At 39.8% G+C, this 25,314-nt stretch overlaps 1 protein-coding gene across 6 annotated transcripts in view; it reads left to right on the top strand.

The window, feature by feature from the left end:
- Positions 1-25,314, top strand: part of KDM4C (lysine demethylase 4C) — a 426,956-nt gene that overhangs the window by 335,257 nt on the left and 66,385 nt on the right. For all 6 annotated transcript variants that reach the window (XM_077774817.1, XM_077774795.1, XM_077774812.1 and 3 more), the window contains one exon: positions 23,563-23,748. In XM_077774817.1, the coding sequence (XP_077630943.1) occupies positions 23,563-23,748 (186 nt within the window). The remainder of the gene's footprint in view (positions 1-23,562; positions 23,749-25,314) is intronic.

The raw sequence follows: 25,314 nt of genomic DNA, 5'->3' as shown, positions 1-25,314 counted from the left end.
ACTATATAGTCTAATTACTCCTGAGAGAAAGAGCTGAAAATGTCGGTAGGTGTAGAATTTACATCTACAGAATGGACTTGTTGTGATTGTTTAAGCAAGCCAGTGACCAGAGTTAATCAGGTCAGTGTTCTGGGGAAAAAAGAGAGAAAAGAGAAAGAAGAGGAAAAAAAAAATGGGGGGGGAGGAGGGCAGCTCTCAAGCAGGGATGGGCGTGGTGTGATCCAATGTGTCAGGTGGGAGTTCTGCCTTGGCGTTGTGGGGAGGAGAGTGATGGTGCTCCAGTCCCTTCTTGAACCAAGTGCTGCACCTCGCTTTTTTGGGCATATAAACTCCCCATACCGGGGGCGCAGCCAAAGTTGGTTGCACTCTTCAACTCAGGCCAGTCCCAGTCTCCAAATCCCATTCCCCGCGCCCCGCTGAAATTGCCTTAGACAGACGTTCCCAGGCAATCCTCTCGGGGCAATTCCTGGCCTACCACCTGGCTCTGGGGGTGGAGTCAGAATTTCTGCTTCCTTCTCTGGGTCAGGCTGGCAAGCATGGGCTGGGGCTTGCCTGCCGGGTGCGTGGAGCCTGCTGGAGTGAGGAAAACCAGGTCCCTCTATGGCTCGTCACCTGAAACAAGAACTCACAGGCAAATTTCCCAGTTTTTAGCTCTTTGCCTTCCGTCTAGAGTTTCTGCCAGCCAGGAGCGTGGACGTCCAGAGTCCGCGCGCAGCTCTTCCAGGGGCCCAAGCCCGCCGGGAGGACAATGGTGGCAGGCACGCTGCTACTCTAAAAGTCCAGCCAGCCAGGAGCAAGCACAAAGAAGTAGTCTGTGTGCTCAGCCCCTCCGGGACCAGTTGGTGCAAGGGGACCTGTTGTGCAGGTATTTGGCAAGTACAGTCTTTCTATGCCCTGAGCGGAGGTTTTTCCCCCCATGCGGAGGTTTTTCTGTTTTGGACTCTCTCTTTTTCCCCTCTCACTCCCCGTAGAGGGTGATCGCCTTCAACCCTGGAGTCTCCGATCCCGGCCCTATTTTATCTTCACCAGTTTGCACTCACGTTAGAAGGCTTTCTCAGTGGATTTTGCGACTTTTTTCTCCCAATCTCTCAGGTTTTGTAAGGTTTCTAATGGCTTCAGATCTTTTCCGTGTGATGTATGGGTGAGAGTTCAAGTACGGAGCTCCTTACTTCTCCGCCATCTTGCCCCTCGGACCCACATCTTCTTTATCCATTCATCAGTTGGTGGACATTTAGGCTCTCTCTATAATTTGGCTATTGTTGAGAGCACAGCTATAAACATTGGGGTGCATGTGTCCCTTTGATACAGCATACCTGTATCCCTTGGATAAATACCTAGTAGTGCAATTGCTAGGTCATAGGGTAGTTCTGGCTTTAATTTTTTGAGAAACCTCCACACTGTTTTCCACGGTGGCTGCACCAGTTTGCATTCCCACCACAGTGGAAGAGGGTTCCCGTTTCTCCACATCCTCGCCGCCATCTGACCATCTGTAGTTTCCTGATTTGTTCATTTTAGCCACCCTGACTGGTGTGAGGTGGTATCTCAGTGTGGCTTTGATTTGTATTTCCCTGATGATGAGTGACACTAAGCATCTTTTTATGTGTCTCTTGACCATCTGGATGTCTTCTTTGGTAATGTGTCTATTCATGTCTTCTGCCCATTTCTTCACTGGATTATTTGTTTTTTGGGTTTTGAGTTTGGTAAGTTCTTTATAGATTTTGGATACTAGCCCTTTATCCAATATTTCATTTGCAAATATCATTTCCCATTCCATTGGTTGCCTTTTAGTTTTGTTAATTGTTTCCTTTGCAGTGCAGAGGAAACACTTTTTATCTTAATGAGGTCCCAATAGTTTATTTTTGCTTTTAATTCCCTTGCCTTTGGAGATGTGTCAAGTAAGAAATTGCTGCAGCTGAGGTCAAAGAGGTTGCCTGCTTTCTCCTCTATGGTTTTGATAGTTTCCTATCTCACATTCAGGTCCTTCATCCATTTTGAGTTTATTTTTGTGTATGGTATAAGAAAGTGGTCTAGTTTCATTCTTCTGCATGTTGCTGTCCAGTTCTCCCATCACCATTTGCTGAGAGACTGTCTTTCTTCCATTAGATACTCTTTCCTGCTTTGTCAAAGATTACTTGGCCATACATTTGCGGTCCAATTCTGGGTTCTCTATTCTATTCCATTGGTCTATGTGTCTGCTTTTGTGCCAATACCGTAGTGTCTTGATGATTACAGCTTTGTAGTAGAGGCTAACATCTGGAATTGTGATGCCTCCTGTTTTGGTTTTCTTCTTTAATAATACTCTGGCTATTCAGAGTCTTTTGTGGTTCCATACAACATTTAGGATTGCTTGTTCTAGTTTTGAGAAGAATGCTGGTACACTTTTGATTGGGATTGCACTGAATGTGTAGATTGCTTTGGGTAGTATTGACATTTTAAAAGTATTTAGTCTTTGAATCCATGAGCATGGAATGTTTTTCCATTACTTTGTGTCTTCTTCAGTTTCCTTCATAAGCTTTCTATAGTTTTCAGTATATCAATCTTTTACATCTTTGGTTAGGTTTATTCCTAGGTATTTTATGGTTCTTGGGGCAATCATAAATGGCATTAGTTTCTTTATTCTTTCTATTGCTTCATTATTGGTGAATAAAAATGCAACCAATTTCTTTACATTGATTTTTGTACCCTGCAGCTGCTGAATTCATGGATCAGTTCTAGTCTTTTGGTGGAGCCTTTCGAGTTTTCCATGTAGAGTATCACATTGCACGTATTTTAAATAACGCTTACACTTATGAGCTGTGTGATCTTGGTGAAGTTTCTAAACTACTCTGTGCCTCAGTTTCTTCATCTGTAAAGTAGAAGTATTTTTATTACCTATTTCATGCAGTTTAGAGGATTAAGTAAATAGGTTTTTTTTTAATGGTTTATTCATTTCTGAGAGAGAGAGGGAGAGAGACAGCGTGAGCAGGGGAGGGCCAGAGAGAGAGGGAGATACAGAATCTGAAACAGGCTCCAGGCTCTGAGCTAGCTGTCAGCACAGAGCCAGGCGCGGGGCTCAAACCCACAAACCGTGAGATCATGACCTGAACTGAAGTCAGATGCCCAACCGACTGAGACACCCAGGCACCCTAGTAACTAGTTTGTGTAACATCTTCAAAGTAGTATCTAACATGTAGTAAATATTTATTAAATTTGTTTGTAAATATTTAATGAGTGCTTACCATGTTCCAAGTCCTGATCAGTTACTTATAAAGGGTTACACATAAACGCTTATCAACATGAACTAGGACATATTAATTCCAGTGTTCTTGGAGCTCATAGGTCTAAGTAGAGAGATATGTTAAAAAATGATTGTGAAGAGGTGTGGTGCTGCAGGAATATCTGTCAGGAAGACTAAGCTAATTTGGAGGGTCATGAATGGATGGCCTTGAAGGAATGACATTTCAGAGCTAAAAGGTGGGTAAAGGTAGTGATGGTAGGGGATGAGGGGAGGTAGTTATGCAGGTAAAGGGAGTGGTACATTCAAGGATCCTGAAGGGGGAAGTAGCTAGGTACATCAGGGACCTGGAAGAAGACAGTGGGATGGGAGCCAAGTAGAATGAGGCAGGATCCCTGGAGCAGTGTGGCAGAGGAGCAGCATGGTCTTAGCAGAAACCCTGGCCATGGTTGTGTGACCATGGGCAAATGCTCATCTTCCTCAGGCCTCAGTTTCTTCATTCCTAAGGTAAATGATCTTTTCAGTTGTAAAATTAATTTCTAGGATCTGTTTTGCCTTTTCCTTTTCTTGTTTCAAAGAGCCAATGAGGCTGTGCCAAAAGTTGTTTCTTACAAACTCTAATTGTCTAGTGAGAACTAAGGGAAGGGGAAAAATAGATTCTTTCTGGTCTCATGCTTAACCTGACTTTTATGCTGTGAAATACTGAGTCATGGTGGCTGAACCTTGAGCAGCTCTGGGTCCTTGGATGACATTTAATCTTGCTTGAGGATGGCATCATAATGAAAACTCCTGCTAGACTCAGAAAGGCAGGAGTTAGAGTTATGGTCCCACACCCCTCCTCTGCTCACAGGAGTGTGAGCTTTTAAAAACTTTTTTTCTGTTGTTGTGTTTTTCTTCTCAGACTGCATGGTGAGATAATTTTAGCGTTTATAGAAAACAGTGCTCCCCACGGAGTTTATACGTTAACCTCTCCTGAAGTGAATGGAGTGTGCAACAGAAGTTCGTATTTTCCATTTTGTTTTTTTTATTATTTTTCATTAAAATAATATTCATCTCTAGTACATTTGAATCCCAGAGCAAGCAAGAAAGTTTTAAAAATTGGTAGATATTTTCATATTTTGAAACTCCACCAGCTTTAATTGTGGATTTCGGAGTTAGGACACACAGGATTTTGATTGTGGGTCCTCTTATGTACACCAATTACTGCAACAGTAGCATCAGAATAGAATTACTCTGCTGAGTAAATATGCCTTCTGCCACAGAGGGGAATAATTATCCACATTTTTTACTGTGTTTCCCAATGGATTCTTTATAGAANCCACTGCCATGCCCCCACCCCACCTGGCACTCTGTCCTTAATCTCATGGTGGGACACTGCTCCTGTCCCAAGTTGGAAGAACTCTGACATGCTAAGCAGAGGTAGGGTGCAAAATACTGGTCTTAGTAAAGTTGCAAAGGGAATGAATGTAATGACAGGGTAACATGTATTTATTTGCCACGCAGATGGCTGTTATTTTTGATAAGACTGAAGGAGCTCCCAAAAGATATCAGCCACTAGATAGTGCTGGATGAGGGCTCGTGTGCATTTGGGCAACTGACTTGGAAGGAATTAAAAAGAACTAAAGGATATTGCTGCAACAGAACTCTTAAAATTCTACCCACTATTGATATGAGTGCTTTTTATTTTTTTATTATTTTTTTNCAGTCCTTAGTTTGTTCTCAGCATTCAAGAGTCTCTCATGGTTTGCCTCTCTCCCTTTCCCCTACCATTTGCTCCCTTTTTCTCCCCCATGGTCCTCCATTAAGTTCCTTCCAATCCTCCTATACATGCAAACATAGAAAGAAAAATATAATTTAAGTGATACTTGAAACTTGTCTCAATCCATCAGTATGTGAAATAAACCCATATTTACATAAGCTAATTTAAAAGAATCTTCATTTTTTTATCTGGTTAAGAGATACATTTCCCCTGGGGCTCCTGGGTGGCTCAGTCAGTTAAGCCTCAACTTCAGCTCATGTCATGATTTCACAGTTCGTCAGTTTGAGCCTTGTGTCAGGCTCTGTGCTGACAGCTCAGAGCCTGGAGCCTGCTTCAGATTCTCTGTCTCCCTCTCTCTCTGCCCCTCCACTGCTCATGCTCTCTCTCCCTCTCTCCCTCTATCTCTCTCAAAAATAAACATTATAAAATTTTAAAAAGATACATTCCCTCCAAAATTTACTTTTTTTTAAATAATTACCAATATTATAATATATACGTAGCTTTTAGTTACAGTTTTTAGAAGAAGTACAATTATTGTTTAACTTAGAAGGTTTTTTAAAAATTTAGAGCCTTGTCATAGGAAAATTCAAAACTGCAACTTCAATTAATATGTATGTTTTTATTATACACAGGACTATGATAGTGATCGATAAAAGGGCTTTGAGCATAGAAGTACCATCAGATAAAATTCTATGGGGAAAGTAGAATATAGATAATATGAGTTTAAAGAGAAGAAGGAATGCTGTAACATCTGTGAAAGAAGCACCTGTTCATTCATGGTTTTTAAATGGATGGGAGGGGTGTTTAGAGATTTGTTTTTTCCCTAAACGTCAATATTTAATACAGAAGAATTATAAGTTAAAATTTTTTAATGTTTACTTATTTTTGAGAGAGACAGAGATGGAATGTGAGTGGGTTAGGGGCATAGAGAGAGGGAGACACAGAATCTGAAGCAAGCTCTAGGCTCTGAGCTGTCAGCACAGAGCCCGATGTGGGTCTCGAACTCACAAACCGCAAGATCACAACCTGAAATGAAGTCAGATGCTTAACTGACTGAGCCACCCAGGTGCCCCAGAAGAATTATTTTTTTATAATTACTTAAAGTTATGAGAAATTTTATGTGTCTATTAAAACTGTGCAAGGGAGTACATAGATTTTCAAAATTCTTTCTGCTTTTGGTTTGTGAAGGAGGCTGGTTTGGGATGCTGAGGTGGTTTCCAGCTCTGGCTTGGGAGTGTGTGAACAATACAGATATCTGAACTCCTGCTCAGACTATGTACCAGAAATTCTAATTGGGGGCTAGGGGTGGGACTTTATGTCTCACACAAGTCCCTGCTTCTCAGTGGATCTCAGTACCAGTGTTTGGCTACCTTACATGCACTTGCTTCTGCTTTCCTCCTGGGAAGGACTCCTGAAGCAGGACATGACAGATCGCTGTGCAGGTGATGCAGTGCCAGACAATCAGGTGGAAGGAACCATGAAGTCAGAAGTTCCTGGCATGTCCACCTTGGAGTGGAGGCCCAGAACAAAGGCTGTTTTGTCCATTCACTTTAGGCGAGGTTCATAATCCATAAATGATGTCTGTGTAGCTCATCCTAAATGGCATTTTTGAGCTCCTATTTGAGAACTTTCAATTTCTTATTGCAGTTTTTTAGACTTTAGGATTAATACTGATCCAAGATCTACCTGGGATCAGTCAAAACCATTGATTTGAAAACTATTTGATTTCCACAATTTGAGTTCATCAAATAATGAGAAGCAGTCAGTGATTCCTAGCATCCTCCTAGATCTTTTGATCATAAAAAATTCCCTCAGAATATGAAATGTGGCTATTATTAGGCAGTATGAAATAGTCTGAAGGGTTTGACTTAATGGACTAAATTTGCTGCACATTGCTAGGGGTGCATTGTCTTTCTCTATTCTTTATTTTATGTGAGAAATTTGTTGCCATTTCCTGTGTCTTGACAAGATAAATGAACTAATATAAAATATTTTCCACGCCTCATCTGTCCACTCCACAAGCTGTCGATGGGCTCGGATTGGGAGCCTGCATGCCAGCCATCCTCAGCCAGGAGTATTGTTACTATGAAAAAAGAATGTCGTTTCCATAGCAGCTTGGACCGCCTTTGCAAGTGTGCTTTCACATTCTTGCAGAATTGGGTGAGAAAGTTGATATTTGGTCGAGCTTTCTAAAGCACATTTGCTTGACGTAAATGAGTTATTACATTTCTTTTTTTTTTTTTTTAATTGAGGAGGTGGGAGAACACTTTCAAGAATCGATGAAGGGAAAAAGTTGGATGTGTTAAAAACAAAAACAGAAAGGAAGAAAAAATACTGGAGTTATTATTATAATTAAAATCTAGAATTATAAAAATTACAATTGGAAAAAGTTACTATTTGTCTCCATAATAATGTTTCTAATTTTATATGTGTTACAGTTTGGATAATTTAAATAATATCATGGAACTTCCACACATATACTATACTATTTTTTACAGTCATTCAAATTCACCAGAGTCCTTCATTGCTCATTTCAAGGAAAGATGATGTTCAGAACATCACAGTGGCACACAACTATCAGGCATTCTCATCCTCTTTTGCATCAGGATCGAGTTCTTCACAGTATTTACTTACTGGTATTTGTAGAGGAGGCAGAGCAAAGAAGTGATAAGTTGGAGACCATTTTTACTGTTTCTGAGATAGTACAGGCGGATTCCTTTTGGATTTTCTGAACTTTTTTCTACTTAATAATACATTTTAATGAGTCTTTGGGGGAAGTCATAACTTTACTACACTGCTTATCATGCTGGCTGCTCACATGACAATACTCTTGTGAGGTATAATATTAAAATCATCTCTGGCTAAAAGTGGATTTTGGCTTTTAGCCTAACACTGAGCAAATAACCTTTCCAGTCCAAGTTAAATGTTCCCATAAGCTCCTTAAAACCAAATTTTCCTTGTTAAAAAAAGTTACTGAATATAATTCCCAAAGGGTAGGGTATGGAAGCTATTTAAATTAGACTTTTAAAAAAAATCCTTCCTGTATTTTGCTGGCTTGGACTTTCTTTTGCTATTATTTGGTTGGTACTTCTTTGCTAGGTTTGATGTGAGAGGTCAGAATTCTCCCCAGGAAGGTTGATGGTCCATCAGATGGGTTCACTTCCTTAGTGTGAACCGTGGCTTAAAGCATGATGCTTAAGTCTACCACCCAGTGATGGTGCCTTCCCTGGGAGTCATTGCAGAATCTGTCTCAAGCCTCATCTTTGTGCTTGGCTGTGACCCAGTTACTGCCCATAGCTCTAAACCTTCAGCTCCCTCATAACAGAAGGCCGGGCTTTCTGTGGTTTCCCCAGTAGGTCAGCCTTAAGGTGGATGAAAATTTGATAGATGCACTTATAACCTCTTCAGAGCTTTCTGTGGGAACTTTGACAAGTACATTCTTTATCCTAAATATTTTAACACACAGCTTTTAAAATGACATTTACCTCTTCTAGGACCATTTCTGACAGTGGCATGGTAGTTTTATTTTTATTTTATTTGAAAACATCATTTGGGGTTTTATAGAAAAAAATAAAATATTTATCCTCACAGCTTGTTATCAGCAGGGAGGATAGGCATTCTTGGATGGATGGAAGGTTTATTGGTGGAAAGAGTTAAGAAGCTATTTTGTGATAAAGGATTTCTTTGCATTTTTTCCTGTAGTCAAGTAAATTGCTTGTGGGTTCTTGCTAAAAAAACTAATAATCCCTTTGGTGCTGCTTTTAATTTGATCAGGTTCAAAATGTTTTCAGAAGGGTTAAGCTTCCTGTGCATTAGTGTCTGGTATGATCAAATAAAGGGATGGCTTTGGAACGGGCTAGATTTTTTTTTTTTATGATGCTTTCTACTGAAGATTCAGTCAAAACAACAGCACTATTTTTATATGACTTTGAGGTGTGTGGTGTATCCCCTTTCCACCGATAGATTTGACTCATAAGAATTTATATTTCCTGTGGTGTATATCTGATGTATCCAAATGTCACTTTCAGGTAATAGGCATATCAACCCACTGTCATGATTTCTCATGTATGGCTACTGATAGCTACACTTTACCTGCAAGGGTAAGAATTAATTGTATATCCTGTTCTTCTTCATTAGGTAAAAGTTTGCAAGATAAAATAAAATCCCAGTAGGGCATAGAAGCATTTTATGAGCAGATGAGTCAAGTTGTGAAAAGACCTTCAGAAAGCCTAAAACTTGGGGGAAAAACCAAAAACCTCCACTGCTTGGGGGCTCTGTTTTTAATCTGATTCTCTTCTGAGTTCATGAATATTTCAAGAGGACCTGAACAGGTGACTCTTTGTTTCCTGGGCAGAACATGGTTTTCAGTGGAAACTTTCAGTCTGTCATTTTCTTTTTTTTTTTTTCAACGTTTTTTTTATTTTTATTTTTTTTTAAATTTTTTTATGTTTTATTTATTTCTAGGAGAGAGAGAGAGAGACAGCGTGAGCAGGGGAGAGTCAGAGAGAGAGGGAGTCACAGACTGAAACAGGCTCCAGGCTCTGAGCTGGCAGTCAGCACGGAGCCCGACGCGGGGCTCGAACCCACGAACCGCGAGATCATGACCTAAGCGAAAGTCGGACGCTTAACCGACTAAGCCACCCAGGCGCCCCTCAGTCTGTCATTTTCATGGGAATGGCTTTAACTTAATACAGAGTGGAGGTCTGAATCCACCTGAGAGAAATAGGAAAACCCTATGTGACATTTTGTCAAACTTCACACAAGTCTAGCAATAGAATGGAATAATTTTTCCACCCTACTAATGTAGATGTTGTTTTGTTTTGTTTAATTGAGAAACTTGAAATCGTTTATAGAGTTTTTTTCCCCTTCTAGAAGAAAGCAGAAATAGATGCTCTCTGTACTATAACATGGGTCTGTGGGCCCAAATGTTTCACTTCTTATATTTTGATGAGTGATAGATGCACACATAGATAGATACATAGTTTTAGTGGCCCTGCTTTGAAAACTAGTTTACTAAATGTGGCTATAGCAGAAAAGAATGTAAATACTTCAATATCCTGGATGCAGACCCTGAAACTGGTAAGGAGATTCCTCCCCACTCCTCCTGGTTCATAAAAATAAATCTGAAAAACATATACTTGTGATAAAGAGTTAAGTTGTAGTCATCACACTTGCCATCAAAATGGGAAGCTAGAATTGAAGAATGAATATACCAGCTCACAGCTGGGAAGATGTTGGCAGAAAACAATCACATGACACTGAGTGAGGCCAGGCCCATCAAGGAGACTTGCTACAGATTAGTTTGAGAAGAGTTGTTGATGCCTGACTTGCCATTGGGCTCTGCTGCAGGCTCAGTAAATGCTGCTACACTTTGTGAAGATTTGTTTAAAAATCACAGATTTTTGTCCCTTGGTGGTACACTCCTCTGATAAACACTGTGATTTGATTTTCTGCCCCATTTGTGTTGTATACCCAAGCACTTGTGCCTTTTGCTTTGGCAACCTGAAGAGAACTGATGTACTATCACATTCTATTTCTTTTTTTCCCCCTCATCATTTAAAGAAAATAGTAACAATGGCCATGTTTGTAACCTTTTATGTTTAGAGAACACTTCTGTTCCCATTTTCCCATTAATTCCCACAGTGATTCCGCCAAGTATAGCTGGAGAAACTGAGGCACAGGCACAGGGCACTCGCCCAGGAATGTTCCTCCTTAGTGGGAAAGCTGGAACTCAAACTCCAGGCTCTACCAGTGCCTCTAATCTGGCAAATAGGGGTAAGTGGTGTGAATTAATCTGAAAATTGCTCAAATACCAGTAAGTATTATGAGCCCCAAACCTTACTTTATTACAAAAAAAACTCAAGGCCTTGAACTCTCCTATTCCCTCAGTTGCATTAATCTGACCAGGGCCAGTGAAGAGCTTCCAAAGAAAAAGATTTTTTCTTTTTAATTTACCACTTAAAAGTACCACTTTGGCCTTGAAGTTGTAGGACTAAAACATATGTGTACATACACTTAACACCAAAGCAGTTTATATTTTATTACCTTGAAGGCTGATGGACTCCTGTTGCACGGAGAGAGCAGAGGGGCTTTCTCTTTCCTACACAGGCATACACATGACAGACACAGAAGTGTGTGCCTTCCAGGATAAACTGGATTGTCTTAATCTTTTAAAAAAAGTAATGTGAATGATAGAAGACCACACTTTAGTTTCACAATTGCCAATGAGCCATAATATAAGCAGTAAATGTCTCTTAAAGTATGAACATGTTCTTTCACACATCTGCTTGGGTAATTCACTGTTCTGTTTCAAAGGATCTTACAGAAATGGAATTTTTAAATATTGAGAAATCCATTAAGAAATAGAGGGAGAATGAAAAGCTCATTATAAGAGCCATGCCAAGGATAATTAAGATGTGGCCTAGGATCCAAAAAATATTTACTTTTAATCAAAATGAACTTTTAAAAGAAGCTAATGTTCTCACCCTTGGCTGAGGAGTTCATTGCTGGGTTGGTTTAATATCAGTTTGAAGTTGATCAGCCAATTTTTCACAAAAGAAAAACATTGTAGACAATGTAGATAAGGCATTGTTACTTTCATGAAGAAAATCTGCACTTTTGAAATTGTCTTACTCCTCTGTTGCAGCTGTAGAACAAGTCTTTCTGTGACCTGTTCATGGCTAGTTGCAAAGACAGGGAAAGAGAGGGTAATACATGGTGCCGTTGGTTCACTGTGAGAGTAAGCTGGCTACTTCTGATCCTGAAATGATAGCAGAGGAATAAATAGGTCCAAAGATATCATTGTTTTTTGCCCTATCCTCTTTTTTATATTATTGTAAAAACATAAAGCAACAACCTTAGAGGAGAAAAGGAAAACCCAGAATTCCACTAACCTAAACTTGATGTTCATTGAAATCTCTGTGTACATGGTTGTAACCACTGTGTCCATAGTGACTGTAATCATTTTTAACAGTTCTGTGTCAGGAGTTCTTAACTCTTCTGTTCCCTGGACTCCTTTGACAATATCCTTAGCAGAGCCTATGGATCTCTTTTCAGAAAAATGTTTTTAAGTATTTAAAATAAAACACACAGGATTACATAGGAGAAATAATATTGAAGTGCACTTATTAAAATAGTTTTAAAATTAGCTCGTGCTATGGTAACACATGCTTCACTACCAGAGCATTAGATAACAAGATGAGACAAAGCCATAGTTACCTAATTTATGAGTAATTATGAGCATAAATATATTGAAATTGTGGATATGAGGGTGGAGGGGAGGGCAGGACAGGTGAGGAATTTCTGCCTGATGATCTCTATTACCTGGGTGAAGGAAGAGGCTCAGCTGTCTTTATAATGTGAGGAGCTGGGCTGGGGTTTGAGAGTGGTTAGGTTTTAGAACAGATGGGGCAGCATTGCTTAGTTCTTACTGTGTCTTAGGCACTGTACAAAACTTTTTATGTATGTTATTTCTTTTAACCCTGAGGACACTCTCATGAGGGATAGTTGTTCATCTTTACTTGACCAATGTAGTAACTAAGCTTGGAGAAATTACCCACAAATAGATCATTCACTATTCTTCAAAGGAAGTCTACCAAAATAATCTAGAAGCAATATTCCTTATTGGTAATGCAAGTTCAGGGACTCAATAGGGGCAGCACTAAAATTCAGTCCTAAACCCTTAACGAGAGCCTGTTTAACTGCCTTTTGTCCACTTCTGAAACTGGGAAGGATAATTTGTCTTATCTAGAAGATAAATCCTCAAGCTCACTGTTGGGCGATTTTTCTCCTGAAGTGACGACTGTCGTAGAAACCTGAACAGGAAAGGCAGTGGGATGGAGGCTGCGGAAGATAGGATAGGCTCTGGACCGGACAATCTGTGTTCACGTTGTCAGTCAGCTCTTTTCAGGGCCACAGTTGTCTCTACTGGAGAGGTCCTTCCTCTGAAAAGTCACCTGGGACATGACTGTACCACATTGACTTTATAGCTTTTTATCACTGCTTCCTCAGGGCTATTTGGGCACACGTTGCCAGGGCATTTTAACATAAGCACAAAATTTCTCGATGTGGTCTAAGGCTGGTATAATCGAATGACAAGAGGCAAAGAGGTTGGGGCAGGCCACAGACCAAGCACTTCATGGGTGACAGTCTCCAATAAGGGTTAGATATATGCAGGAACCATGGGACAGTTTTGGTACTCAAAGCAGGAAGCACGTCCCAGGATAGCAGCTTGTAGAGTTTTCAGCAAAAACTGATGAGGCTTCTGGATGTTTCCTTTTCCCAACCACTCGAATAAGTACCATTCACTGAGATAAGCACATGCAGTAGGAGTGTATGTAATTGTTCGTTTAAACTGCTAAAAATTGTGTGTCAGACGTTAGATAAGAGAGAGGTACTTAGAACCTGATTCATAACCTAGTTCCCTCATTACATATTGGTGAATGGGAAATGTTTTACTCTTCTGACCCAGACTTCACCAATGAATGCAATTTCAATAAATCTACAGAAAACAGAGATTTAAAAAACTATATGCACCTCTCTAAAAAAAACATTGAACTAAACAATACTGCAGCCTTTTATGGAGTTGGAAGTTTGCACTGTCTCAAAACAAATACTGTTAAAGTCTCTGTCTTTGATTTATTAATTTTTTGGTCAAATATCTTTAGAACGTCAGGCTCGAGGCCAGAAGTAAATAGAAACTATTTTATAGTCCTTGATTTGAAAATGCCAATAGCAAATCATATCTGATATTCATAATAAATAAAGTTTCTTTGACCAGGGTGGGGGAGCTGCCCTTCGAGCAGTGGAAAGCTTTGCAAGCCAGGCTTCCAAAATTGTGTGAGACAGGAAAATTGTTTCTTTTTAAATTTAAAACTGAGAATTAAGTGATTAAAGTATTATCATTTCCAGCCTTGATTCAGAGAGATCTAAAGAAAATGAGTTTAGAAATCCTCCTCAGTTACAAGTAACTTTACAAATCTGGGTTGTTGTTGTTTTTTTTATTAATAGGGTGGAAAGCACCCCTCAGTGACTTTAGTAGGACTTACTTGTACCAAAAAGAACAGAGGGTCTTTTTAAAAATCTTAAGTAAATAATTCAGTAATTTTGAGTTCAATTAAATGCATTATTCAAGGAGAGTAAGAATTCCTGTTTGATCTCTTATAAATAATAATTTCAAATAATGAAATTTCCTCTAGGAAACAGGTGCTCTCTAATACTAACATAAAAAGAAATAAAAATGCAAATACTAAAGTACTTAGAGAATGTTTAGTTTGTGATTTAGGAGGCTTTCTTTTCCCTCCCATCAGCTGAAAGATGTTTAGTGACACTTAATAAGTACTCAGAATAAGATTTGTTCTAAAGCTCTCTGTATGCTGTAATTGTATGCCCCTTTCGCCCTTTAAATTTGAAATAAACTTGAAATGAAGGATAGAATCCAAACAGGCTGTTAGAGAAGTAGAAATGATAAGTGATTGATTTTTCCCAGCATAGATAACATTGCCTATTTTGTGATTCAGCAAATGCTGCTATATACTATCAGTGAAGTGGCTCTTTCAACAAGAGATTGTGATGTTGCCTTTAATTTATTTGCAAATGCTGCTTTTATGTCTGGGTTTTCTGTGCAGCCCAGGTAGTAAGTGCAGTGGGGAAGCTCCATTTTCTGTTGAGGGAGGATAGGAAAGAAGGGCAGGAAGCATTCAGAGGCTAGCCTTTTTCCCCCAGGACCTTCTCTTCACTTCTGTGTGTTCAGGCCCCCTACCCCTACCCTCCTGTGACTTGCCCTTGTGTTGTGCCTGTGCGGAACTAGAATTCAAAACCACGTCTATCTGATTTCCCAGTCTATGCTTCCAACTACTATGAAATACTGTCCACACAGAGAAGGCAGGAGAAGTGTGGTCTTTGGTCAGCGTACGCCACAGATACTTTGTTTGTACACTGTGCCAGATACCTTTGTTATGAAGACAAGTAGAATTTGTCCAACTGCTGAGGAGCAAAAGATGGACAAGCAAAGAGACATGTCTGACCAACAGGCATTCTTAGCCAAAGGTTGTTCTGATTTTCTGGATGGGCTAGTCTGGGAATTGCTTGGTTGCCTGTGTTTAAACCTAAGTCACTTAGAAAATTGTTAATAAAATAGAAGTTCTAATTTCCACTACTAAGCCTTCGTCAGTCCCTCATCTTGGCAAGAGAAGGTGAGGTTTATGTCAGGGACTATCCAAGACCTTCTGAGATCTCTCCTTTCCAGCTTAATATCCCTTAGCTTTGCTCACACTTCACTCAGTTTTGCCTCATGTTTTTCCATCTCTGAGCTTTGTTACACCTACCTAGAATGTCCTTCCTCTTTCCTCATGCTACTGCACACACACTGGCTGAGACCTGCTAGTCCTTCCAAGGCAAGCACCACCTGCTCTTGCTAGCTTCCCTAGTTCTCTAAAATGCTGCTGGCAGCTTCTCTGAACCCTGTGGCAAACCCTGTATCCCTGCTGCTGCAGGCTCAGCTGGTGTATAGCACGTCCCAACACTCTCCAGGGCAGTGTCTGACCTGGTGAGAAAGCATTGCATGTTGTCTCTAAACTCCAAGAAATTAGTTATAGAAAACTTCTGACTTTGGAGAAACCCCATTTTTACCTTATTACAAGTTCTTTAGAGCCAGCCTGATGGAACTGACCCATCAATGGTGCCTGCACTCGGTGACTTGTGCCCTTAGTTCAGAGGGGTGCACGGGTCACCTGCCTGAGCTCTGCTGCCACATGACCTGAGCCATTCAGGCAGAATCATACCTGCTGTCTTGCCCTGTATGTGGTGTCCCTCGAGTGGCTGTCATGAAGGTCACCCTGTCTTGCCCCTCGTTGAGACCTTCTCAGTAGAAGGATGGTAGGAGTGCTAGGAGTGGGGGATGGAAGTGACCCACTGAGGTGCACATGTTGGTTTCACCTTGGTTCTCCAGCCCTCTCTCCTTCCAAATCCAGTAGCACGTCATCTTGCTTATTGTAATGACCACTGCAAAGCTTTTGTTACAGCTATTTTTTGTATGCCAGATTAAGTTCCTTGAATACACAGATTATATCTTTTTAATTTTTGTGTCTTCTTTCACATTTAGCAAAGTGCCTTTTACATGGAAGATATTTAATAAGTATTGAAATGGCTGAAAGAATGGACTAACACATGATCTATAATAAGGAAAGAATAATTCATTTAATAAGTGCATATTTATTAAACACCTGCTGTCTGCAGTCAGAGTTCTGGTGCTGGGATTAAAAAGTGCTTCCTGAAGGATTCCTATTTGATGAGCTTCTCTGTGGTGTATCTTCTAAAATAAATCTAAAATAAAATAGATTTTATCTATTTAATTTAAAATAGATCTAAAATATAAAGTGTGACTGGGCTGTTGACATACTACTTTTCAAGGGTCATTTGTTAATTTATCAGTCTATGTATAAACTACTGTGGCCTTTTCAGTTCTAGAATTCTTTTGTGCTTCTTTAAATTACTCAGGGCCAACAATGACTCTCTAGCCTTGTTTTGAATAAGTGCAGCCTTCGATCTGATCCCTACCACCTCTGCCCATTTTTCTAGCTATGTCTCTTGGCCTGACTGAGCTCATTCCTCTGCCCTTTCCTCTTTATCCTGCTTCTTGACTTTTTCTTAGCTTTTCATTTTTATTTTGCAGGGTGAATCTCACTAAACAAAAAAGCAATGGGATAAATGGCTTATGATACATATCATAAATAAGGATTTAATTCAACACACTTGACATCATGAACCATATATTTTAATGCTCTGAACTTGAAGTGTAGAAATAACTTTTCATGAGGAGGGTGGGGAAAGAGAGGACTTATGTTATGAGCTGATGCATGCGTATTCAGAATTGAGTTTTACTGTACCATTTCATAGTGTCTGCTCTTTGTAACATGCTTAGATGGCTGAGGTCAGACAGTTCTGCATGGTGTGAGTGGTGTGAGTCTGTAGAGTGCTGGAAAAAGCATCTTTGGAGAGCAAAAGGAAAAGGGAATTAGCTGCTATATCATTATCATTAGCTTGTTAGTTGTCTGATAGGGAAACACTAATTAAAAAGCATTTGCACCTGTTTGGGAATTACCTGCCTACATATGGAAGGAAAAAGAATCATAAAATTGGCAAAACAACAATAAAATCATACTAGAAATCATATTAAAAGAAAAAAGGCAATGGGATGTGCTTTGAACTTCCAACTCCTTCACAGCTCATCATTTCTTGATGCCCTTTGTGCTCAAGGAATCTAATGATACACAAAGCCTCATTGCCAGATACTTCATTAATTCCTCAATCCATTAGGAGCCTTAATGGCCTATGCCATTGGAATAAGTATGGAAATCCAGTCCCTCAAGAAAGTACAGTGCTCTATAAATCATACTCGCCCGAGGATTCTCTCAGCCCTTGACACAGAAGAATCATTGTACTTCCTGAATTGCTGTATCCTAGAGGCTCTCAGAATAATCAACATCCTTTAACCCTTTAATCCTCAACCCATGGTTCTCAAAATGTGATCCCTGGATCAACATCAACACCTCCAGGAACTTGTTAGAAATGCAAATTCAGTGGCCCTAGCCAGACACACTAAAACTTTGGGGGTGGGGCCAGCAATCCGTGTTAAGCAGGTCTCCCTGTGACCTGCTCTAATATCCCTGTGGCATAGTTCTATATGAAAAAGGTGAGCAGGTCCATAGCTTCACCCTAATCTACTTGTTTGGATTCAAGTTTAATTGAGCAAATGTTCACTGAGTAGCTGTTACATCCCAGGCATCCTCCCTAGGAAAAGGACACTTTAAAGTCACTCTAGCATCATCTGTGCCAGCATCTTCCTGCTGTGCTATGTTGGCCTCCCTGGAGGACAGCCCCTCCTCAACTTTGTTCTAAAGCACCCAAAGCAACGATCCTTTAGGCTGCCTTATTTGATTTTTCAAATCTCCTTCATTAATTGTCATCCACCAATTGGTTGGTTCCTCATCCCTTTCCCAGTGGGCCACTGGCACCTCTGAGAACTGCAGGAAGAATGGCCCTGTCTTTCTGAATCTATTTTGCTTTTAAATGCCCAATAATCTTGCCGTTCACAAGCTCCCTTCTATCCCTGTCCCTCTAGAATTGTTATTGCCTCTACCCCCATCCACTGCTAAAGAGGTTGTTTCCCTCAGGACACAGACTGTTCAACCTGATCTTAAATGAGGAGCTCTCTTTGGAGGAAGACCTAGAACCTCTATCAACAAAGGGTAATAAGAGTTAAAAAACTCAAAATTTACCTTTCTCTTAAGAGCTATTTCTCCAGCCCAAGTCCTCATCATCCTGTGCATCAGTTTTTCTGTGACATCCTAATGGTTTGTTTTTCCACCTGGATCCATCTTGCTGCTAGAGTGATCATTCTTAAATACTAACTGTATCATTTCTCAGCTTACTATCTTCAAATATGTGCCTATGGCCAAAGCAGTGGTGAGCAAACTAAGGTGTGTATTTATTGATATATATATAAACTTTTATTGGAACTCAACAACACTCATCATTTGCAGATTATCCATGGCTGCTTTTGTGCTACAGTGGCAGAGTTGAGTGGTTGCAATTGGGACTATATACCACACAACCCTAAAATATTTATTATCTGGCACTGTAAGAAAAAGTTTGCTACCCCTAGTCTATAAAGTTTAGTCTGTTTACATATAACATACTGGCATATTTGAGTTTAGTTCTAGCAACTTACAGTGTGCTTTCCCTTTACTCCTGTTTGTGCTGCTTCAGTTTCTTTCCTCTCATGCCTTTGTTTGAATTTATTATTTTTCCTTACTCTGTTTTGTTTTTCACACTGTTAGTTTGTTGGTGCTTTTATCCTTGTCCCAGACAACTCAAGAACCTTAGAATATTTCAAGCATCTCTTTTACTGCTTCTTTCTTATACACTTTAATTGTCATCTGTTCATATTCTCTCTATATTAGAAACTCAAAAGACATTACTATTATTGTCTATAAAGTCAATATTCATGTAGACTTATCTACATATTTAGCATTTTGGTTGTTCTTCACTTCACACTTCGGTTCCTTGTTTATGAAAAAGAAAAGGAAAAATTCCTTATGTTTGTCCTCATATTTGAATGATAATTAGGCTGAATATAGACCAAATTTAATTTTCTTTCAGAAACCAAAGACATTGTTTCATTGTCTCTTAACATTCACTTTTACAAGTTGGAGGGTCTGAAATTAGTCTTATCTTTCTCTTTTCTCGAAGATTTTGGGATTTTTTATTTCAAGGTCTAAGATCTGCTTAGGTGATTTTTTTTACTTAATCTTACCTGTTTTGCACTTTTTTTAAGGTCTGGGAAAATTTCTGTTTTTTTCTCTTTTTTTATTCCTCTAGAATGCCTTTTGGAAAGAATTATCTGGATCTCTTTACCAAATTGCTTAGCATTTGTGTTCTATTTCCGTTATTTTGATATTTTCTTCCCTGTTCTACAGGTTCCATCTTCCAGTTTGCTAATTTGATCTTCAGTGGGATGCAATCCAATATTCAGTACATCTTGATTCTTTGTTTTTCAATGTTTACTTATTTTGAGAGAGAGAGAGAGAGAGCATGAGCAGGGGAGGAGCAGAGAGAGGAGGGAGATAGAGAAACCCAAGCATGCTCTGTGCTGTCAGTGTGGAGCCCAGTGTGGGGCTTGAACTCATAAACTGTGAGATCCTGACCTGATTTGAAGTCAAGAGTTGGACACTTAACCGACTGAACCACCTAAGCATTCAGTCTTGATTCTTTTTACAATGATATTTTGGACTTGTTAGAGCTATATAGTTGTTACTTTTTTTTTTAATTGATGGGATATATTTTGGAATCTGTATCATAATATGTACTGTACCTCTTTTAAAGTCATCTCCTGCTTCTACTTACCTGACTCCTTGGGTCAGATATTCTTCTATTTGGTAATAATCATAGCAGCTCTCATTTTATTTTTGTTTTCCCTCAAGTGTTTTTGATTTTTAAAATGTCTGATTGTATATTTTGGTTGCACATCGTTTCTTTTTTCAGCCCAAATGAGAATCTTCTTGTCTTATTGGTGAATGATGAGTCAGATCACAGGACTCAGATTCAGATCAGATAGGATGACCTCATCTGCTGATAATAATTGGGGCAGGATGGGCCATGGGCTGGTCTGACAGTGTGTAGCTTGTCTTTTAGGTGTTTGCTTCTACTCTTGGCACTGGCCTTACGAGAACTGGCTCCTCGCAGATATCTACCAACAGCTATTTACCGGGGATTTTCTCCCTGGGTTAGTTGCACCTTTTCTTGATAGTCAGTACTCTTATGGTTTCACTCTTTTTCCTTTCTCTTTACTTAGGAGTTGGAGCTGGGAAGGTTGTAACGCAGGCTGACTCCACTATCTTGATTCAATCAGCAATGTGTTTCCTGTAGGCCTTCTTCCCTGTCTTGCCTCCAAGCATAACTCATTGCACAGTCATTCTGGTTCCATATAGCATTTTGTCTCTACTTCCTTAATAGAGCTTATTCCATTGTAACATTCTTAGTAAGTATCTATTTGTCCTTGTCTTTGCCCTGCTAAATTATCAAGTCAAGGAGCCAAGACATGTGTAGGTGTCAGATTGCCACAGATGTTTTAGCCAGGGTACAGAATAACTGGTTTAGTAGCCAGCAAGTGAAAATGGAGTTTGGAAATATAACATAGGTTGTACTATAAGATACAGAATGGTTCCTCTACTCGGTTTTATGGATTTCTCTATCTCCTCAAGAACCTGTTTGATGTTTATAATTATAATTTATATTTATATATCAATTATAATAGTCTGAGGTTAGATTGATTTTGCAAAGGATATGGTTATATCCTTAGAGATGACAGCCTCTGAGAGAAAAGAGGGCCATTCTCTTACTGGATTCTAAGGATTGAATCCTCACTGGACTTAAGTGTATCATCTCTGTTTCCTTTGCCTTAAAAAAAAAAAGGGGGGGGGGTTCTTTTTTGTTTTGTTTGTTTTTGTTTTCAAAAGAGAGAGAGAGCGCACGGGAGGGGCAGAGAAAGCGAGGGAGACAGAGAATCCAAAGTGGGATCCAAAGCATGCTCCACATTGACAGCAAAGAGCCCGATGCAGGGCTCAAACTCATGAACTGTGAGATCATGACCTGAGCTCAAGTTTGACGCTCAACTGACTGAGCCACCCAGGTGCCCCTAAAATATCTTTTGAGAGAGAGAGAGAAAGAGAGAGAGAGAGAGAGATTGATTGCATGCACCTGTGTGCAAGTGATTGGAGGAGCAGAGGGAGAGAGAGAATCATAGGCAGACTCCATGCTCAGTACAGAGTCCGATGTGGGGCTTGATCCTATGACCCTGGGATTGAGACCTGAGCTGAAATTGAGAGTCATACAGTCAAGTGACTGAGCCACCCATGCGCCCCTCCTTCACCTTTTTTGTAAAGTCCTTGTTTAATAAGGAAGGTAATGATGGAAGAGGCTGGTGTTACCAATTCATTAATTATCTAAATCATAATACTTTTTGCTACTTTAAAAAAAATCCTGTATAATTAGGATATAGTTTCTCCTTTCATATCTATCAATATCTGAACTTATTCAAATGCTGCCATCTAGGTAGTATGATTAGGCTCTTAAAAGATTGCCTGATTATGCCTGGAGCTCCTGATAGGAGTTTTTGCTATTATATCTTCCAACACATTTCAAAAGATTGGAATTGGCAAAAAGATACCAAAATACCAGGGCGCCTGGGTGGCTCAGTTGGTTAAGCATCCAAGTTCAGCTTAGGTCATGATCTCGTTCATGATTTTGAGCCCTGCATTGGTCTCTGTGCTGACTGCTCAGAGCCTAGAGCCTGCTTCAGATTCTTTGTCTCCCTGTCTCTCTTTGTCCCTCCCCTTCTTGTGCTCTCTCCCTCTCTTGCTCTCTCTCTCAAAAATAAATAAACATTAAAAAATGATACCAAAATACCAAGAATTACCAAGAATGTATTGAAACTGGTAACAAGAATTGCTGAGACATCAAGATATTAAGTAATGCTATTATTCAAATTATAATGGATCTTGTTTTAGTTCTGTATGTTTGTGTGTAGTTTCTTAATCAACTAAACCACATCCTTAACCCCCACTTTAAAAATGCTTAAGTGTATATTGAATCCAGATGTATAGGGAGATTAGGTAAATGCCTGGAGTGGAGAGCTCCCATGGGGACTAGTGAGAAATAAGATTGCTCAGATGGACCACAAGCGTCTTTTCTAAGGTTTCCTCTTCCATCTCATGCTGCTCCTTTTTTTTCTGGACTGTTTTGGAGATAAGGAGAAGCCACTGAAGAACATTTAAGCAGGGGGCTGACCTTGGATTTATGTTGTAAAGAGATCACTCTGGCATCTTTCTGGGGAAAGTAAATTGAAATGGAGTGAAATAAAAGACACTACTATGCTGGGTACCATGAGCAGAGTCAGTGGCAGTTGGTATAGATGGGTAGGCAGAGATCAGAGCAAGATTAAGGTCCAGAATCTATAAGACTGAAGTAGCTGATTGGATGTGAAGGCAAAGAAGAGTTAGAAGTTAAACGCACATTGATTCTTACAGATCTGTGATAAAATATTATGATCCCCAAAAGGCATTGAGTTTAAGTGCCTTTCCTGTCCCAGGAAGGAAAATGTTCCTATAAAAGAGCAGCTGCACCAGTATTTGATCTGATTGCAGAACCTTTTTATCCATAGGAATGAAAAGTCAAGCTTTTTGAACATTCTGTTTCTTCTGCTTTCTGAACCTTATTCTACAACCACTTTTTTCTAATCCTCAAGTATTTACTAATTGTACATATAGTGAAGCTGTTTGATTTTTCTCATCTTTCATAATAAATATACTGATAATGTCTAGGGCTAACTGTATGTGATTCAATTTTTAGATGGTGGTAATCTTATTGCTGTTTTTACTTTCATTCTCTCTTCACCAGGCATAGTGGATGGATACTCAACAAAATCATGCCCTTTGGGGTGATTTTCAATTTTCTGACTTTGGGAAGCATATTTTTGTGTTAGTCATGAAGGGTTCAGATGTGTATTATTAAGAACTTGAGCCCCTACTTTCCACATTGGACCATTTAACACTTTACAGTTCCTTGTAAATAGAAAACTTAGACTATCTGTGTGGTATTTTGGGTATTTCTGAAGACCTCATCTAATTTAGGAGAGTAGGTACTGTCTTCCAAACCCATATTCCATCTCTTGATGTACTAAAAGTCCTGCCATGCAGGAGGTAAAAGGGAAGCAACTTAAACATTCATGGGTGATTTATAGGAGCACCCTGGGGGCTTTTCCTCACTTTGCCTGAAGAAGCATATGCAAAAGTATTCCTGACCACAAGTATTTCAGCATCTGTTTGGTAGTACGTGACCATAGCAGTGCATTTCATTAGAAGTACTTGACTTATATTGTCACAGTTGCTCTCATCACTAGGGCCCCTGGAGGGTCAGGACTTGTTGATGTAATCAGTTTTCTGCATCTCTAATAGCTATTACTCTGTGAAGTGTGGAAATAAGCTGAGTTACAGAGTTTGAATTGATGTTCTTCTTCATTTTCACCATGCAGAAATGCATCTTCTGCAGACACCGAGTTAAGAAGGTCTCTGGAGCCTGCATCCAGTGTTCCTACGGCCGCTGCCCAGCCTCCTTCCATGTCACATGTGCTCATGCTGCTGGGGTGCTGATGGAGCCTGATGATTGGCCATATGTGGTGAACATCACATGCTTTCGACATAAGGTCAACCCAAATGCGGTAAGGCCTTCCTTTCTTTCCCTCATGCCAGGACTGCATAAGAATTCCCTCCTGTCCCATGGTTAGCATGCTTTACTCTGTAATGTTACTATTGTTGACATGTCTAGACTGTGAGTTCCTTGAGGGCAGGAATTTTACGTTATTGTTTACTCGTATTTGCCCAGGACCCATCAGTGTCTGGCACATGCTAGATACAATAAGTATTTATTGAGTTAAGTGAATGAACAGATGAATGAATAAAATTCTTTATGCCTGTTCTGATTTTGGATCTGTATATAGGTCTGCTGAGTATGGCTGTATAGATTGTGCACAGCACATATCCAGGATGAAGGTGAGATCACTTCTGAGAAGGGAATGGTGTGAAAGTACCACTTGAGATCATGCAGTGTGTAATCCACGTACCTGTACATTCTGGCCTTCAGGTCTTATTTCATCTCTTCTGGAAGAAACAAAGAGCAGTAACACAGTAAAGGGAGAGTGGGAGTGGTCATAAACATTTGGGTCCTTGCTGCCTGTGATGGAATCAGCTAAGTATAACATGTGGAGGCCCTAGAGAATGAGGACAATTCAGACAAGCAGAAATGTAGAGGAGAAGTATAAAGGTCACTTTTTTCTGTTTTTTTCTTTTTCACTCAGGACTGAACCTATTTCTAGGAAAATAGTGTTTACAAGTAAATAGCATGTAAATTTAACTATAAATTCGTTTACCTGTCCTTGGTAAATGGAATCTTTTGTCTGTTTTAAGTGCTTAGAAAAATTAGGACAGTGTGGAGATGGTTGATATGGCTTTTTTACTTTTCCAGTTCGCTGTAATTGTTTTTGGGTGCCAAAAAGGAAGCTAAAGGTTCAGCTTTGCTAACTTGCTGCCCTTTGTTATCCCTGGGAGGCTTGGCCACAGACTATTTGCAGCCTAACATGCTTGTCCTATGTCTCTAATAATCTCCTGTAAGCAGCCTGCCAGGTTATCAGTATGGGCTTGAGGAGCCATGACCCATACACAGCAAATCTCCTGGCTTTTTAATGATTCCAGCAACTTCCACTGGCATCTTGAGAGATACTTGATGTCTGTGGGTTGGGACTTTGTGTGGATATGTGTGAATGCACAAATGTACGAAATGACACCACCAACTGTCACCTCTATTTTAAAGTTAGTTTCCATGTTTTGGGTGACAAGTTGCATATTCATTCATGCTTTTTCCTTAGTTTCCTGAATTAATGGGCTCTTGATGAGAATAGTATTATATATTCAGCAGAAAATACATTTTAGCAACTTAAAAAATGGCAGTAATAACACATTGCATTACTGTGGTGCTTTGCCATTTATAATGTACAGTCAGTAGCATTACCTCATTAGATGACACATGGGAATGCATTTGAGGTGTGAACCAGATCTTGACCTCCAGAGTCAGAGTATTTTGTGTTCACACTTGGATTCTGCCAGCAGCACACATAGAACCTTGTGCAAATTCTGCTCTCTGAGCCTCAGCTTCCTTGTCTACAAAACGATGGCATGCTTATCTCACTATGTTGTTTTTAGTCCATGGGGACAGCATAAGCACCCAGAAA

This window comes from Crocuta crocuta, unplaced genomic scaffold (genome assembly GCF_008692635.1).
Source record: "Crocuta crocuta isolate KB4526 unplaced genomic scaffold, BGI_CrCroc_1.0 scaffold251, whole genome shotgun sequence".
NCBI lineage: Eukaryota > Metazoa > Chordata > Mammalia > Carnivora > Hyaenidae > Crocuta > Crocuta crocuta.
The sequence above is the reverse complement of the archived record's forward strand: the minus strand, read 5'-3'. Positions and strand labels throughout refer to the sequence as shown.